Here is a 15,125-nt window from a genome sequence, read left to right as displayed (position 1 = left end):
AGGAAACTGCCCAGGACTGCATAATCATCATCATAATGTCATTAAATAAATTACTCCATGATTTAACTTGAGCACTCCTGGATGGATTAAGCCCATAATAATTTGACATGGGGCACTTATGTGTGTTTCTCTTGAAGATCATAACTCAGAGCAGTTTTGCTTACCGTGGGAAACTTTCTTTCATCTGGAGACTGGGAGGGCCATATCTATTTGTGAAGGACAGGGAGTGCTTTTGTTACCTTCCCAGAGCCATTACGGGATATGATTGCTTGGGGGAGTGTCTGCTTATGACTGTTAGAAAACAGCCTATTAATAAAACAGAGGCTGTTGTAATAGAGCACTTCTTAATCTTCTTCCTGTGTAGTTATTTATAGGCTGTGACATCTTAATTTGCCTCTCATGTGCATCGACTAATGTTATTTTAAAAGATCAAGTATTTTTCACACGCCTCTGAGAATCACTTCTGGGAGAAACTGTTTTCTAAGGAATCTGACAAGAAAGTTTCAAATCATAAGTTTGTTGTGACAGATTCATTAAGGTTTTTGCTGGTGTCTTTCTAAAGGACGGAAGTTATGGGATGTGCTCTTGTAGTTAGTTATATATTATCCTGTATTTGATTACAAGCAGGTTTTCCTGAATTCCCCAAGGCTTTCTAGCTGCCGCTAATACGTATTTCCCCTTAGCGACCTACCTGGAGCAATATCAAATCCATTATTCTCTTCATTTTTGTGGTCCTTTGCTTCCTCAGAGCGGTCCCAGTGCCAGGTCCTGTCACAAGATGTGCATTGACATCCAACGACGGCAGATCTACACCCTGGGGCGGTACCTGGATTCCTCTGTGAGGAACAGCAAGTCCCTGAAAAGCGACTTCTACCGCTACGACATCGACACCAACACCTGGATGTTGCTGAGCGAGGACACTGCAGCAGATGGAGGCCCCAAGCTGGTGTTTGATCATCAGGTCAGCCACACTCATCCTCCTGCTGCAAGTTCTCAGTGTGTAAAAGTCAGTTTTGATCGTAGTCTCTGCGATTTCGAGGTGCTGTAGCAGGTAACAGAGCAGGGATGAAGAGGGTGTGATCTGCACTCAATTAAATTCTAATAGCATTGCTGCTCAACGCCACTGGCTGCTGGTGCTCTAATCAAACTGAGTCAGAAGAATCATAAAAACCTTTGCAAACAAATGCATTTTATTAAGACACGTTTTATTAAAGCCCAAAGCACAGTTCATCTGGTTTTAATCAGTCTCCTTGAGCTGGGTTTGCAGCTATGCCTTGCTTGGAGGGCCTTGGGGAGCAACTTGTAAATCTGTGTATGGCACCTTTGGAAGAGTACTCCAAGCAAGCTGCTGGACTGAAAGAATCTGAGCAAGATTCTTTCCAAATTGGTTACTTTTAAAAATTGTAGAATGTGCTTGCATTACAGAGCTTAAAACACCTTAGAGGAATGGCTACTAATCCTTTAAAAAGTCACATCTGTCCACATGCTCAAATTGAAAACTTCTTTACTTATGTTGTGTTCGGTGGCTTTTGTCTACTTGAAAAAGGTATTTTGTTCTCAGTTGATTTTTTTTTTTTATGAAGCATCGCCAAGAAACAGCACATCAGGACACATTTTTAAAGCAGCCCAAGATCAGCTTTTATTGGTACTGGCTGTTTTGTAACCAAAGCTGTTGTTTGCCAGCACAATGTGCCTTTCTGCTGACACCGAAAATTAAAGATACGCCATGTCTGCAGAACAAAAACCAATCAGTCTTTCTGTTCTATTAATAACCAATGCCAGTCTCCCAGGTGTTGGGGAAGAGGCACAAGGAAATTGTCAGCTGGCAAGGCTGCTCTGCTTGCCTCTTGAAATGATTTCTTTTTTCCCCGTTCCTTCTCTCAGGGAAGAAAGGCCTCACTGACTTCTGTCAGTCTGCAGTTCTCCCTCAGCACCTACTGCGATAGCAGTTTTTATTTAACCTTCAGAAATGTGCTGCACTAGAAGTGTTTTGTGTAGGCTTTGCTGAGTAGCATCTCTGTCTTACTGTAATCTTGTCTGTTTGTTGGTTTGCTTCCCCCCTCTTTGGTATTTTGTAACCCTCTGCTTTGCACTTGGTCTGAAAACATCACCTGGAGTCAGGAGGTTTGGTTTGATTTGTGCTGCAGTGCTTCTCGTGTGCCATAACCTCAGTTTAGGTTTGGAGATTAAACATAGTTCTGCTGCAGTCCCAGGAGGAATCTTTGGCAGGTTAAACCCCCACTTTGTGTTCCAGTAATGGGGATAGCAATAAAGGTGTGCTGGGGGTGGAATCTCGATAACAAATCACAGATTGATTTTTGCATCAGTTGATTGGTGGGCAGTGTATTAGCAGTGATTTCGAATTTCTCCCTTGCACAACCATTGCCAACTCTGTTACCTCTGTTAACTCTGGCTATAAGAATGTAGCTTGAAAATATCCCCATGAATCTTTTCTGTGGAATCTATGGATCCATGGAAAAGATCCCTGTGAATCTTTGTGAAAAACTCTCAAGTACTTTCCCCTGAAATCAGCAAGTTTTTTAGTTGATGAAGGGTACATTTAGTCTTTTCTTTTGCATATTAAGTGGCATATAGAAATTAGACTTGTGTTTTAAATTTCTTTCATGAGATTAAAACCTGACAACCATGAAGATTTGTGTCCTTTTCTGTTTGTTGGAGGCTCAGATGATGTGCAGAGTGCTGTCTTAGCTTAGCAGGCATTGCTTGCAGGAGAGGGGTGTTTAATGTTAGATCTCAGAGTGTCCAGGTCTTACTGTGCCAGCTTAAAACTGATCCTCTGCTTCTTGCAGATGTGCATGGATTCTGAAAAACACATGATCTACACCTTTGGAGGCCGAATCCTGACCTGCAATGGCAGTGTGGACGACAGCAGAGCCAGTGAGCCCCAGTTCAGTGGCTTGTTTGCTTTCGACTGCCAGTGCCAGACATGGAAACTTCTGAGGGAGGATTCCTGCAACGCCGGACCTGAGGATATCCAGTCCCGGATAGGGCACTGCATGTTGTTCCATTCTGTAAGTATCCACACCCTACTTTGATTTATGATGTCTGACTCTAAGGAGAACATCTGGTTTTGGTTTTTCTTGCAAATTTTGAGCTCTTTAACCTCCTGAGCGATGTGTTGTCTCAGTTAATTCAATGTTTGCTGACATTCTAATGCTGCTTTGGTAAGTGCAGGAGGTGCTAATTCAAGTTTCAGAGCCTTCATGACTCCAACTGAATAAAATTTCAAGTAAAAATCAAGGTGAATTTTAAAGAGTTGATTTTAATATCATAATAGTAAATCGAACCAAAGGCTGTGGTTCATTTTGACCTAAAAATATATTCTTTTTAGGTTAGTAGAGCAATTTAGAAGCTTCTGGTCTGGTAGATACTCTGTGCTGTTACTGGAATGGGACTTAGTGGTGTGTCCATTGAGTTGCACAGGCCTCAGAGCCTTTGGTGCTGGAGCATCCAGCTGCTCTTTGTTGTCCTGAGCAGCTGCAAACAGCTGTAAACAGCTGGGATTATGGACACTTCATCCAGAGCCTCATGGAGAAGCAGGAGGGTGGGGGAGAGGTGTATATAACATTTTACTCTATGTTGGATATTAAAAACCACCTTACGATGCCTCTCCAGTTGTGTCTATTTAAGATAAGAGACCTAAAGAGAATTAAAATTAAGGTTGTGACATTTAAATATTTACTAATACCATCAACTCAGAACCCACTAATTTGAAGAAATTTCTGATTTTTTTTGTCTTGTCTTTTCCAATGAAAGATCAGAATTTTTCCAGTGAATACTGGGGTTTTTGAGCTTTTAGTTTTATTTTTGTTTTGAATGGTTCTTTAAAATCTGGTGGAAAAACATATTGCCCCACAAAATTCTGCACAAGGACTTGAGGATCTTTCGAATTGGTGTCTGTGGTAAATTTAAGAATACTGGTTTCTGTAAGCACAGGTCATGGAAGTTTAAGTCCTTTTCTGTTTTCTCAACCATTTGAAAGAAAAATAATCTGCCTCTTACGGACTTTCCACTTGGCAGACTTGAAAGAAGCAATAAACCTGTTATTCTTGGCTTGCTCCTTGCCATTTGCCTGTACTGAATTTAGTAATGTGCTGGTACTTGGATGGTTTCTCCTACAGCCTGTCTTTTGTTCCTGTTGTGTTTTTAACAGTGATTTTATGATGGACTTTAGAGACGGGCCCTGTTAATTCTTTAATAATAAACTTGACAGATGAGCAGCTGCTTTAATGTTCTGAAGTCAAAGCTGGATGAGGCAGGGCTGCATCAGTTACCTGAGCACAATGATGTTAAACTTAGAAAAGACATCTGTGTTCCTCTTTGATTCATTAAATGGCTGCCCCTGGATCCCTGGAAGTGTTCCAAGCCAGGTGGGATAGGACTCGGAGCAACCTGGGATAGTGGAAGGGGATGGGCTTTAATATCCCTTCCCACCCAATTACCACTTATGATTCTATGATAAATACTGTTGTTAATGATCACAGTTCACCAACATACTGTCATGAACTTGTATAGACTTTATTTTCCCCCCCTCTTTTCCAGAAAAATCGCTGCTTATATGTATTTGGTGGCCAGAGATCAAAGACTTATTTGAACGACTTCTTCAGTTATGATGTGGACAGCGACCACGTGGACATTATCTCAGATGGCACGAAAAAAGATTCAGGGATGGGTAAGAGGATAACTGCATAATCATTTCATTCCCTTGGTACAAATGAGAAATATACTCATGAGAAAGGTGAAATATTGTAAAAGGAGAAATATGGAGGTGAAAAGCCAGGTTCAACCTGTGGGATCAGGTTGGCATCCTTAACTAACCCTCCATACCCAGGTAAACTCCACACTATACTGATTAAATTTATGCTGGCTCTTCTGTCCTTTCTGTCATTTGACACCCTCCATCTTGAGCACAATACAAATAATTGATGCATGAAACCACACAGCACCTCAAAAGAAAAAAAAAAAAAAACAGCAGCAGCAAAATAAGAGCTAATACCTCTTCTGGAAACTCTAGTGAAGACAAAAAAAAAAACTGAGAAAAAAGTCTTTAAGCCTGGAAAGGAGAAAGTTTCTTGTTTTCACTAAGTGAAAATTGCCATAAGATAAAGGTAATCCTCAGGAAGGCAGGTATGCTGCTCAGAGGCAGAGAATTGGAATAGAGGGACAGAAGTTATTTTCACCAGAAAGATGACACCAAGCTGTTGTCCTGTTATATTTGTAATAAATATCAGAAAAGAGCAAAAAAAAAAAAAAAAAAAAAAAAGGAAGAGGAGAGAGCAGAGCTTCAGTTCTGTGTGATTTGTAGCACTGTATCTACATATCCTTTGTGAGTTCTGTATGACAGAAGTCTTTAAAATCACCCAGAAGGCCTGTAACATAACCATAAAGAACTGATTTCATGCCTTTTCTCCTCAAATGACAGAGAAAAATGTTCCTTTCTTCCCGAAAAGCCTTTCTGCATGTATAAGCACATCATTTTCCTGTTACAAATACCCTGATCTTCATCCTGCCAGTCAAAATTTGAAATTTGAGTTGCGCTGTGTGCCATTATGGGACAGAAGTTATGAGTATTTCTCATGTTTTGTATATTCAGTCCCAGTCTTCTCTTCCAGTTACTAAAAACCCCAGGAAGGTAATTAATCTTGAATTTAGGCTGCCCTCCTCATTTTGATCAGGCTTAACTTTTAGCAAGTAATTTTACTGAAATTCTAAAGTCAGTTATTGGTGGTGACGAGTTATTGTTTGCTCATTAATTTAGTTATGCCAATAAGGGAGAAAAGTACCCAAGCTGTAATTCTCTGGAGTCATTTATTTACTCCAGTGCTTTTAAGAAAGACCCAGCTCATATTGTTGACAGTCTCCTTTATTCAGGTGCACGTTGCCTGATGCTGCTCTGTACACACCCACACTCCCTTTGTTGTCCTTAGAGCTTTTAAAGAATAGATCTTTTTTTTTTCTCCAGGAAATTAGTAACATTCTGCCATTTTGATCTTTTCAAGCTACATGTCTTCATAACCAGAAGCTTGAAAATACGTGGTTTTAAGCTGACACCTTTGTCTACTTCAGATTTAAAGATACTGAGTTTCTCAGGACACTGAGCTCTGCTTTTCATACATTTACTTCAACATTCAGTGAATTAAATGAGAAATTAAGTAAATTTTTAGCCCTTCTCCCCATTCCCACAGGCCCTGAAGTGATGAATAGAAGGTTTTATACTTTTTTTAATAAGAAAATGACTCACTGGAAATAATTCACAAGTAGATTTTTTTGCTTTACTGTTCTCCTGTGTGTGGAAAGTAAACAAAGAGATTTGAACGTTTCCATTGCTTTTGAAAGCAAACGCTGGGATAATTTGCATTTTAACAGGAAGAGAACAAAATGCTTATTACATTCAGACAGCAAATGTTGACAGCACTATTTTCACCCCAAAAAAGCAAGTCTTTATTTTGCTCTTGTTAGGTAGTGATACACCATTTTGATCTGTCTGAACAAAGTGATTGCCTGCCTGCTCGCTGTGAAGTTTTAAGCTGCTCAATGTGATGAGTCAAGTTGAGGATGCCTGACCTAGATGTTCCTATAAAGTCCCATGATTACATTTTGTTCCTGGCTCGCATGTGGCATTCAGTTCTATTCTTAGTGGAGCTATTTTGATTTTTACCCTTTCTAAAAGAACTTAATTGTGCATTTGTTTAAATATCTCGTGGAGTAGGGAGATTTTTTTTAAAAAGTAGTGAAATGGATAATAAGGATTATCAGTAACACAGGGTTATTGCAATGCTATAAAAGCATGGTAATGATATGTTGATTTTGCTGCTCTCATCTTCTGAGTATTTGTGCTGTTCAGCATTTCTTTCCTTTTGTTTGTTCCTCTGATGTTGATCCTGTGACCAGCTCCTTGGATGGCTGATGTGTTTGGGAATGATGGGTGATAAATATCACTTAAGTAAAATACATAATTCTAACAAATTTAGATATGCAGCTGTGGGGATGTGTTGGATGAGAAGGAAGACAACAGAGGTGCAAATTAGAGGTGTTTTAGTATGGCTGAGTAGAGTTTTTGTTTGGAGGCGAGGCAGAAATGTTTATGTTGATGGACACACTTCTAGAGCAATTTTATATTTTAATTGCTTTAAAAAGCACATAAACAACACTCAAGCAACAAAATTCCCTCTCAGCAAACAAAAATGGTGTATATCTAAAGCATACAGGTGTTCTGGAGATGCCACCAGTCCCGGGTGTCCCTAAGGGCTGGACTGGAAGCTTTCCTGAGTCCCTCAGTCCCATGACTAATCGTGGGCAGTCATTTCAGCTCTGAGGGAGCTCATGGTAACACTTGTGGTTGAGGTTTCTGTGATAATCCCCTGGCCCTGACTCAGAGGGTGTGTCAGAGCTCCTGCTCAGAGGGAGAATTCCTTCTGCAACAGGATGTGCGGAGCATCTTATATCCCTTGGCATCAAGTAACTTCCAAAGTCAAATGTGAACAAGCCTTAAAAGTTCTTGTGGCTCATTGTAGTGGTGAAGTGGTTCTTAAGGCAGCCTACAGATTTTAAAGCTAAGCCTTATTTTTGAGCTACCAGTGAAGCTCCCAGGGCTCTTGTTGGGCAGATGCTCATTTCATGTACAGAACTGTGCACCTGATGGATGGGGAATTTCATGGTTAAGTACCACGGACAGAGGCGACACAGCCCAGGCCAGGAAACAAGGCAAAGTCAGAAAAACGTGAATCAAAATAGTTAGTACAGCTGGCTCAGCATGGCTGGGATCCAGCTCGGACAGGCAGCCTCAATGTCCCATTTTCATCACCTCCTAGTGACACCTGGCATGTTGTGCCTGTGTTCAGGTAATGTCTTGCAATGGCCAGCACATCCATTGCCATGGAAGCATTTTGTTTTGTGAGGGACCTTATGTGCTTTATCTTGTGAGGTGCTTCTCAAAACTAATTCTCAAATCCTTTTCTCTACCTGTGAAGGTGTGGAGGGGAACAGGCAGTCACCAGATCCTAGAGATACCTTGCAGCACTGCCATAGCTCAGAATTCCATTCAGATTTACTGACTGATTGTTTTTTTCCAAAATCTCAGAGAGAGCCAAGCGTTGGACATTGGATTGTTGCTTTGTCAACATGACAACCAAACTGTTCAGATGGTCTCCTTAGCTGCTCTGTGGCTGACTGCCAGATGCAGTCTCATCAGGAAAAATCCAAGAGGATAATCATTATCTTGCTGTGTCAACAGCTGGCCTGGTGCTATCATTCACCACAACTTGCTCCATTAAAGTCGGGGGGAGGTGCTGCTTCCACTTTGTAGGAACTACAAGGAGTGGTGTGGAATAATTTGCAGACCTACCACTTTTTAAAAATTAACCCACTGGGAGGTGCCAGGTTCTGGTGAGCAGCAGAATTCATGTGATGAAGTTTTCTCCCAATTTTGTTATCATGAGGCATCACAAGGAGTGAGGATACTTGCAAATTGCTTGCAGTGGGACAGGCAGTCATGTGTTTTGAGGGTTTCATAACTCAGGTGGCACTAAAACCCTGTCAATGAACTTGCTTCCCTTATTAATCCTTCATGAATCCTTCAGGCATGGTCTATAGACTATAAATTTATAGAATGGCTTGGCCATTGCTTGGCCATTCAAAGCACATTGAAAACTTGCCATAGTATCCCCTCAAATGTAAGAGATGAGATTTTATTTCCAAAATGCTGTCCAGTACTACAAGAACCACATCTGTGTAACCATAAACTTGACTTCAGGCTGCACAGAGAGCAGGGGCTACCCCTGGATCCCTGGAAATGTCCAAGGCCAGGTTGGACAGGTCTTGGAGGAGCCTGCGGTAGTGAAATGTGTCCCTGCCTGTGGCAGGGGGTGAGACTGGATGACCTTTAAGGTCTCTTCCAACCCAAACCACCCTAGAATTCCATGGTTTTAAATTTCCTGCTTTGCAAGCTCTGTCTCTGTGTAAAAGCTGTTTCCTTGCTTTGATATTGGCAGCAGCCAAGGTTGTGCTTGAAACAACTGTAGCTGTTTGCACGCACAAGCCAAAAAATATTCAGCTGGCTGAAATGATCACTGTGATCCCATAAACTCCTGTAAGCAGGGACTGTGGTAGTGGGAACGTGGCTGTTCCATGATTAGGTGTCACTTTCAGAGAAAAGCTTTTCCCGTGTGTTGTATTTAAATGGAAATTTCTCTGTATAGAGCTCCACAGCACCTCCTCAGAGCTTACTCAGGAATTATTGCTTGGTTGCAAACTCCAGGCCTGTGTGGATGAATACTGTATTTAAATACTGAGGCCACAACGTTTTCATTTTTACTGTGTAAAAATGAATGAAAATACTAAGTTCCTGAGCTACGATTCAGACTTATTTTTAGGTAGATACTGCCTTTCTGCCCCAGGTTGGTTAATGAGATTAAGGGGGAAGAAAACATTCAGTAGCACTGAAAAATCATTCATCATCTTGTAGACTTTTTGGGATGGTGTTGTGTTCAGTGATTTCTCTCTACAGCTTTTCCTCTTCAATAAGAGATGTGTTGTCATAGGAGGAAAGTTAATACCACGTAGCCACAGGCCAGTGTGCAAAACATCCAGGGCTAAGTCCTCAGCCCTGCTTTGTCCTTGGAGCTGGCTGCCCACAGCTGACCAAAGAGGTGCCCTGAAAGGTGTGGAATTGGTAGGGATTTGCTCCAAAGCTGATTTTACATCTCTGTGAAGAAGCACAAGTGAGGGAACTTGCATGGAGCCTTTCTTACCACTTCATTCACCCCTTTGATCTAGTACATTGTAAATAACAGATCTGGAAGTGCTCTGGGTCTCACCCCTTCTTATTTGACTTTTTTCTCCCAAGTCCTAAAATTTAAAAACATATATTCTAAGCAATCAGTTATTGTCACTATTATAGACCCATGTTTACAGGTTCAATTTTGTTACCCATGCACAATTAGATTTCCTTCCCAGCGTACATTTTGTTACCTAAATGTCACAAGTATTTTTCCATGTCCCTCTCTGCTACTCCGACCATTCTCGTTTGAATTCTGTCCAACATTTCCTGCCAGTCTGCTGCACTTGCAGATGATGAACCTCTCTTACCCCCTAGTGGAAGTATTTCAGTCCTGAGGTTTTTATGGAGCCCTTTTGCTCTAACAAGGATCAGACTTCCTTTGAAAACATCTTTTTGATGTTTCTGTTGGGTTTTAAACATCACAGCTTTTCCTACTCACTGTGTAGTATCTTGTCTTACTGTCTATTTATTTTCAGGGACTTGTGTATCAAATTTGTGTTATGGGTTTTTTTTTAAATGACACTGCATCCAACTTTATAATTTTGTCCTCCCCTGTAAAAGACCAGATGTCAACTCTTTCTTGCCTAAGGCACTGTATAAATACAGTTTCTACCCAGTTGCTTAGATAGGTCACAGAGTTGATGTAAGTTACTCCTTGTCTCCGGCCCTAAGTAAATGCAGGGATTTATATTTCTGATACTTTTCTAGGCTTTCTGCATTTCAAACTGTTTCAAGAAGAGATTGATTTACAGCTGAGGGAAACCAGAAATTACTTGACTTGAATCTTGGTTTGATTGCAGTTGCTGCAGATGAATTCTATTCTTAATATCAAGAGGAAAAAACCACCAGTGCTGAACTTTGGCAGCTTTTCCCTCCTTCATTATTTAAATAATAATTTCAGCTTCGGGAAATCGAGCATAAACGAGATACAAAATTAATTTATTTAACAACATTTCAGAAGGAGGGATGGGACTTCCATAGATGAGTTTCAGATGCTTTGAGTATCAATGGTAAGAGAGCAGCTATGTTCCTCATGATTATAATAATTTTCATTTCAATGAGGTATTAGTGCTCTGAAGATTTGCACTGGGGTTTTTTTTTTTTTTTTTAATATTTCCAGCTTGGTCTCAAATGTTCAAAGCAGCAGATAGGGTTGCAAAGACATTTTCCATGTGCATTAGCATTGCTGATCAAATTTAGATGGCTCTCCTGCCAGAAATGTCTCAAGCAGGCCTTGAATTTAATCCTTTTGGGTCAGCAACTTAGTCCCTGACTATGCAAGCAAACATATTGCACGATATGTTTCAAAAATTAGCAGTTTTTAGTCTACAGTCATCTTTCTGTTCTCAATTTCCTTATGGGATGACTTTCACAGTCCTCATTTGCCTTATTTAAAAATTAAGTTCTTTGTGGTTTGCAGATAAAACAAAGTGTGTAGCCATTGTTGTGTCAGTGTTATTCCCTTATTTTTTTCTCTGTTCTATCACCCGTTTGCTTACAAACTGGATTAATTTTCCTTTAAAACTTTGTGGCAAAATTGGAGGTCAAACTAGACAGGTTTATGCTGATGAGGGCTCCAAAGCCTCTTCCTCCTGTAAAATCATAAGGAAGGATTTTGTCAAAGGTAGTCTGAAATAGAGTTATCTAAATATATTCCAGTTTCTGTTTAAATTTACATAAGAATTGAGCATTAAAATTTTCTTTTAAGAAATGCTTTGGTTTTGTGGTGTTGCTAAATTTTTCAGTAGGGGCAAAACTTGTGGAGAACCAAATCCTACTCAGAATTTTTTAATTCCTTTTTTGCTTTCCTGGCCTAACAAATGAAAAGAGTGATGCGTGAGAATGAAACCGGTTACAGAATGGGTTTCCAAAATACCATTTTGTGTATTCCCCAACGGCAATATTAAATGATTTATTAATGTAGGGCTCGTTTTCTAGGCCGTGGGGGCAATTCAGTTAATTGCAAGGAAGAATTTGCAAAATACAAGAGTTCTGAGAATTTTTCATGCCAAAATCTTGACCGAAGGCCAGGAACCTTTACCAGCCTTTGTAAACTGACCCAGAAAGAGAAAGGAGACAAACAGGATCTGTAAACAAAGATCACGTGCCCTTCACAAATACATTTTGGAAGGATGGTTGCCTAGGGAAACAGGAAATGGGGAATTACACAACAAACAAAAAGGGCTGCCAAATAAATTTGCTGACCTTTTTTTCAGGGAATTATGGTGAAAACTATTGGAATACGCATGATTTCACCATATTTCTAAATCTGAAGGTGGGACAGAAGAATAGTTTGGTAATTATGCCACATCAATTCAGAAAATACAAAAAGCTTCTTTGATATCTTTGTCCTGCAGGGTTGTGAGCTATAGGCTTAAGAGGTCATATTGAATTTTTTGGAGTTTCCCAGCTTTTGCAATTAAGCTTTCTGGAATCAATGCTTCCTTTTACAGATGAGATAATAACAAAATCACTCCATTCATATTTGTAAGGGTCATCTGGTCATTCAGCTCTATATTAGGCAGCTAATCCTCATTTTTGAGCTAGTCATCTCCCAAAAAGCTCTTTCCATATCTTTTCCTAGGAAACAGCAGCTCTCAGAATGGTTTGTTTTTCCTTCCAAGAGTCAGTGATAGGAAGAGAAGAAAGGAATTTTCATTGGACTTGGCATTAACAGGGAAGAAGTTGGCCTCTGCATGGTGATCTGCTGAATTGCAAGGGGAATAAAACTCGTTTGCCTGATGTTTGGATCCCTTCCTGCATCCTCCATTGTTTGCAGCGTGTAACTTTTATTTTCTTTTCTCAGTTCCAATGACAGGTTTCACTCAAAGGGCCACCATTGATCCTGAACTGAATGAAATCCACGTCTTGTCAGGGCTCAGTAAAGACAAGGAGAAGCGGGAAGAGAACGTGAGGAATTCCTTCTGGATTTATGACATTGTGAGGAACAGCTGGTAAGTCCTAAGTTCTGACTTCCACACTGACTTTATTTAGAAAGCAATCCTGTCTCCATAAGGCAACTCTGTAACCTCTATTAACCCTGAAATTGTTGAAAGTTGTGAAAGACAGCTGAGTTCCTTTTAGGCACCTCTTTTTCCCATTGTCTTTAGAGGTAATAATGGCAATAATCCAAATGAGGGAGAGAAATCATGTGAACATCTTTATTGGAACCAGGTGGAGGGGATGAGGGGAAGTGAGCAGTTAAAAAAGGCTTTTCCTGTAGGAAGGGTTCAAGGCCAGGATTCAGTGCAGCAAATTCAGTCCAGTGTAAGTTAATAGCTGTGTACATGGCTCTAGTTCTTAGAAACTGAAACTGGTGCAAGTGAATGGTGATGGAAAGTCTCCGTGCCAGATGGGATATTCTGAGAAAATATCTCCTGGTTTTGTATTTAGTAGCTCATTGCCACTGTTCCTTTCCAGAACTGACAGAGATTTTGTGTACAAGGCCTCTTTTAAATTGGGGTCAATCACTTCAAAAAGTGTGAGTGTTGTTTTTTAAAAGTGAATTCTCAGTTATGACTTAAGTCTACTTGGAAATCACTGACTGAAATACCACCTCTGCTAGAATCTGTGGTCTGAAGCTCTACTGGGTCCGAGATATTTTCTTCCATAATAAAAGAATACTTCATGCTGACAGTTCTGTAGGCAAATAATGTAACATCTGAAGAGATCCCCCAAGGCTCATGTCAAATAATTTTTTAGAATTTTTTCCTGTTTGGCTTGTGCTTGAGGACTGTTTTCAGCCAAGATGACCTGTGATTGTTGGCTGGGTTCTTTGTAGAGCTAAGAATGGGATGGGGTAATGGAGGACAACATAAAGAGAAGTAAGAAAATCTTCGCTGTTTTACATAATTTGTACCTTCCAGACTTTCAGGAGCTTTTCGTGCTTCCTTATATTAGTAGGTATAACTAATAATTCTTTACTGCTTTGGATTTCAGGTCTTGTGTCTATAAGAATGACCAAGCAGCAAAAGAGAATCCAGGTAAAAGCCTTCAGGAAGAGGAGCCCTGCCCAAGGTTTGCCCATCAGCTGGTGTACGATGAGTTGCACAAGGTATGATTTTTTTTTTTAAGTCTTTTTGCTCTGATAATGCAGCTATTTCCTTAAAGATGGTACAGTAAATATGCTTTTTGAATGTTTGGATTAATATGGTGAATAACTCTCACTTCCCATATTTTGACATAGGGTGCTAAACTACTTTTAATGTCAGTATGAAGTAAACATGAGATCTCACACTTCAGAACACACGAAGCGTCATTCATTATCATCAGGGATTTAATCTCAACCTATTGGTGAATAAATGAGAACAGATAGTTACCAAAATTTCTAGGAAAGATGTGTTTGAGTGAACTAATCACAGTTAAGAATCCTCTGAACCAGAGGTGCCTGACTTTGCCCTGCATGTCAGAAACAACTGTCATTCTTTAGCACTGTCAGCCTCCAATGGACACATTCATCCTTAAATAGACTTAACATGTGCTTTAGTGTATATGACAGCTCAGTAAACTTAAGGCTTTGTACATATTAACCAGTAAAGCACAAACCCACAGATTAGGTTCATAAATTCATTAACTCATGAATGTAAATTACTGTGACATGTTTACTGATCTTTTCATGGATTTTTCTAAAAATTCTCCCTAGTCTGAAGCAGTCTGAGTTAAAGAAAACATATTTTAGTCTTGCATTTTTTGGGATATTAATCAAATTTGGGAAACTCAGCTAGCCCAAGATTTGAGGGATTTTAAGGAGCAATGAGTGCAGATTCTGAATGGAGAAGTTGCATTGCTTGTTGTCTTCACTGTAATGATACAGTAAATAAGTAAATACTGTTCTGCCTTTACTTCTAAGTGTAAGGCATCATGAGACTGAGTAGTATTTTCTGAGTTACTCTGAAGGTTGCTATCTGAGGAGCTGTTTGATGTGCTTGTTTTGAAGAGTCTTATTTTTAGAAACCTCTGTTCCAATGACCTTTCTAAACTCCTCTGATATAAATAAGGAGAGCCTACAGCAGTGGGATGCAGAATACATTGTTTTGAGTGATTATTTTTAAAGCCATGGGGAAAGGTAGTCTGTTGGACTTGTTAAACTTCAGCATTTGAAGGTCCTTTGTAGCATGTTTAATATCAACAGTCCAGGGTCTGAAATTACCACACGATGGGTAGAAAAATGTAGTGAAGAAATAAACAGTCCTTTTGTGACACTTCCACTCTTCTGGAAATTTGCCTCTTTCTACATTCAGATTGTGCTGGACTGGGCTTGCTGTCACTTTACTTTGGACTTCTTTAGGACTTCCAACTCACTTTGCCAGTTGCTCAAGGATTTATC

The 15,125-nt window shown here is 40.0% G+C and overlaps 1 protein-coding gene across 3 annotated transcripts in view; it reads left to right on the top strand.

The window, feature by feature from the left end:
- Positions 1-15,125, top strand: part of MKLN1 (muskelin 1) — a 92,833-nt gene that overhangs the window by 64,408 nt on the left and 13,300 nt on the right. For all 3 annotated transcript variants that reach the window (XM_004176519.6, XM_030290029.4, XM_072918535.1), the window contains 5 exons: positions 749-961; positions 2,811-3,032; positions 4,564-4,693; positions 12,606-12,753; positions 13,739-13,853. In XM_004176519.6, the coding sequence (XP_004176567.4) occupies positions 749-961; positions 2,811-3,032; positions 4,564-4,693; positions 12,606-12,753; positions 13,739-13,853 (828 nt within the window). The remainder of the gene's footprint in view (positions 1-748; positions 962-2,810; positions 3,033-4,563; positions 4,694-12,605; positions 12,754-13,738; positions 13,854-15,125) is intronic.

This window comes from Taeniopygia guttata, chromosome 1A, assembly GCF_048771995.1.
Source record: "Taeniopygia guttata chromosome 1A, bTaeGut7.mat, whole genome shotgun sequence".
Lineage (NCBI taxonomy): Eukaryota > Metazoa > Chordata > Aves > Passeriformes > Estrildidae > Taeniopygia > Taeniopygia guttata.
Note: the sequence above shows the minus strand (reverse complement) of the source record. Positions and strands in the feature narration are given on the sequence as shown.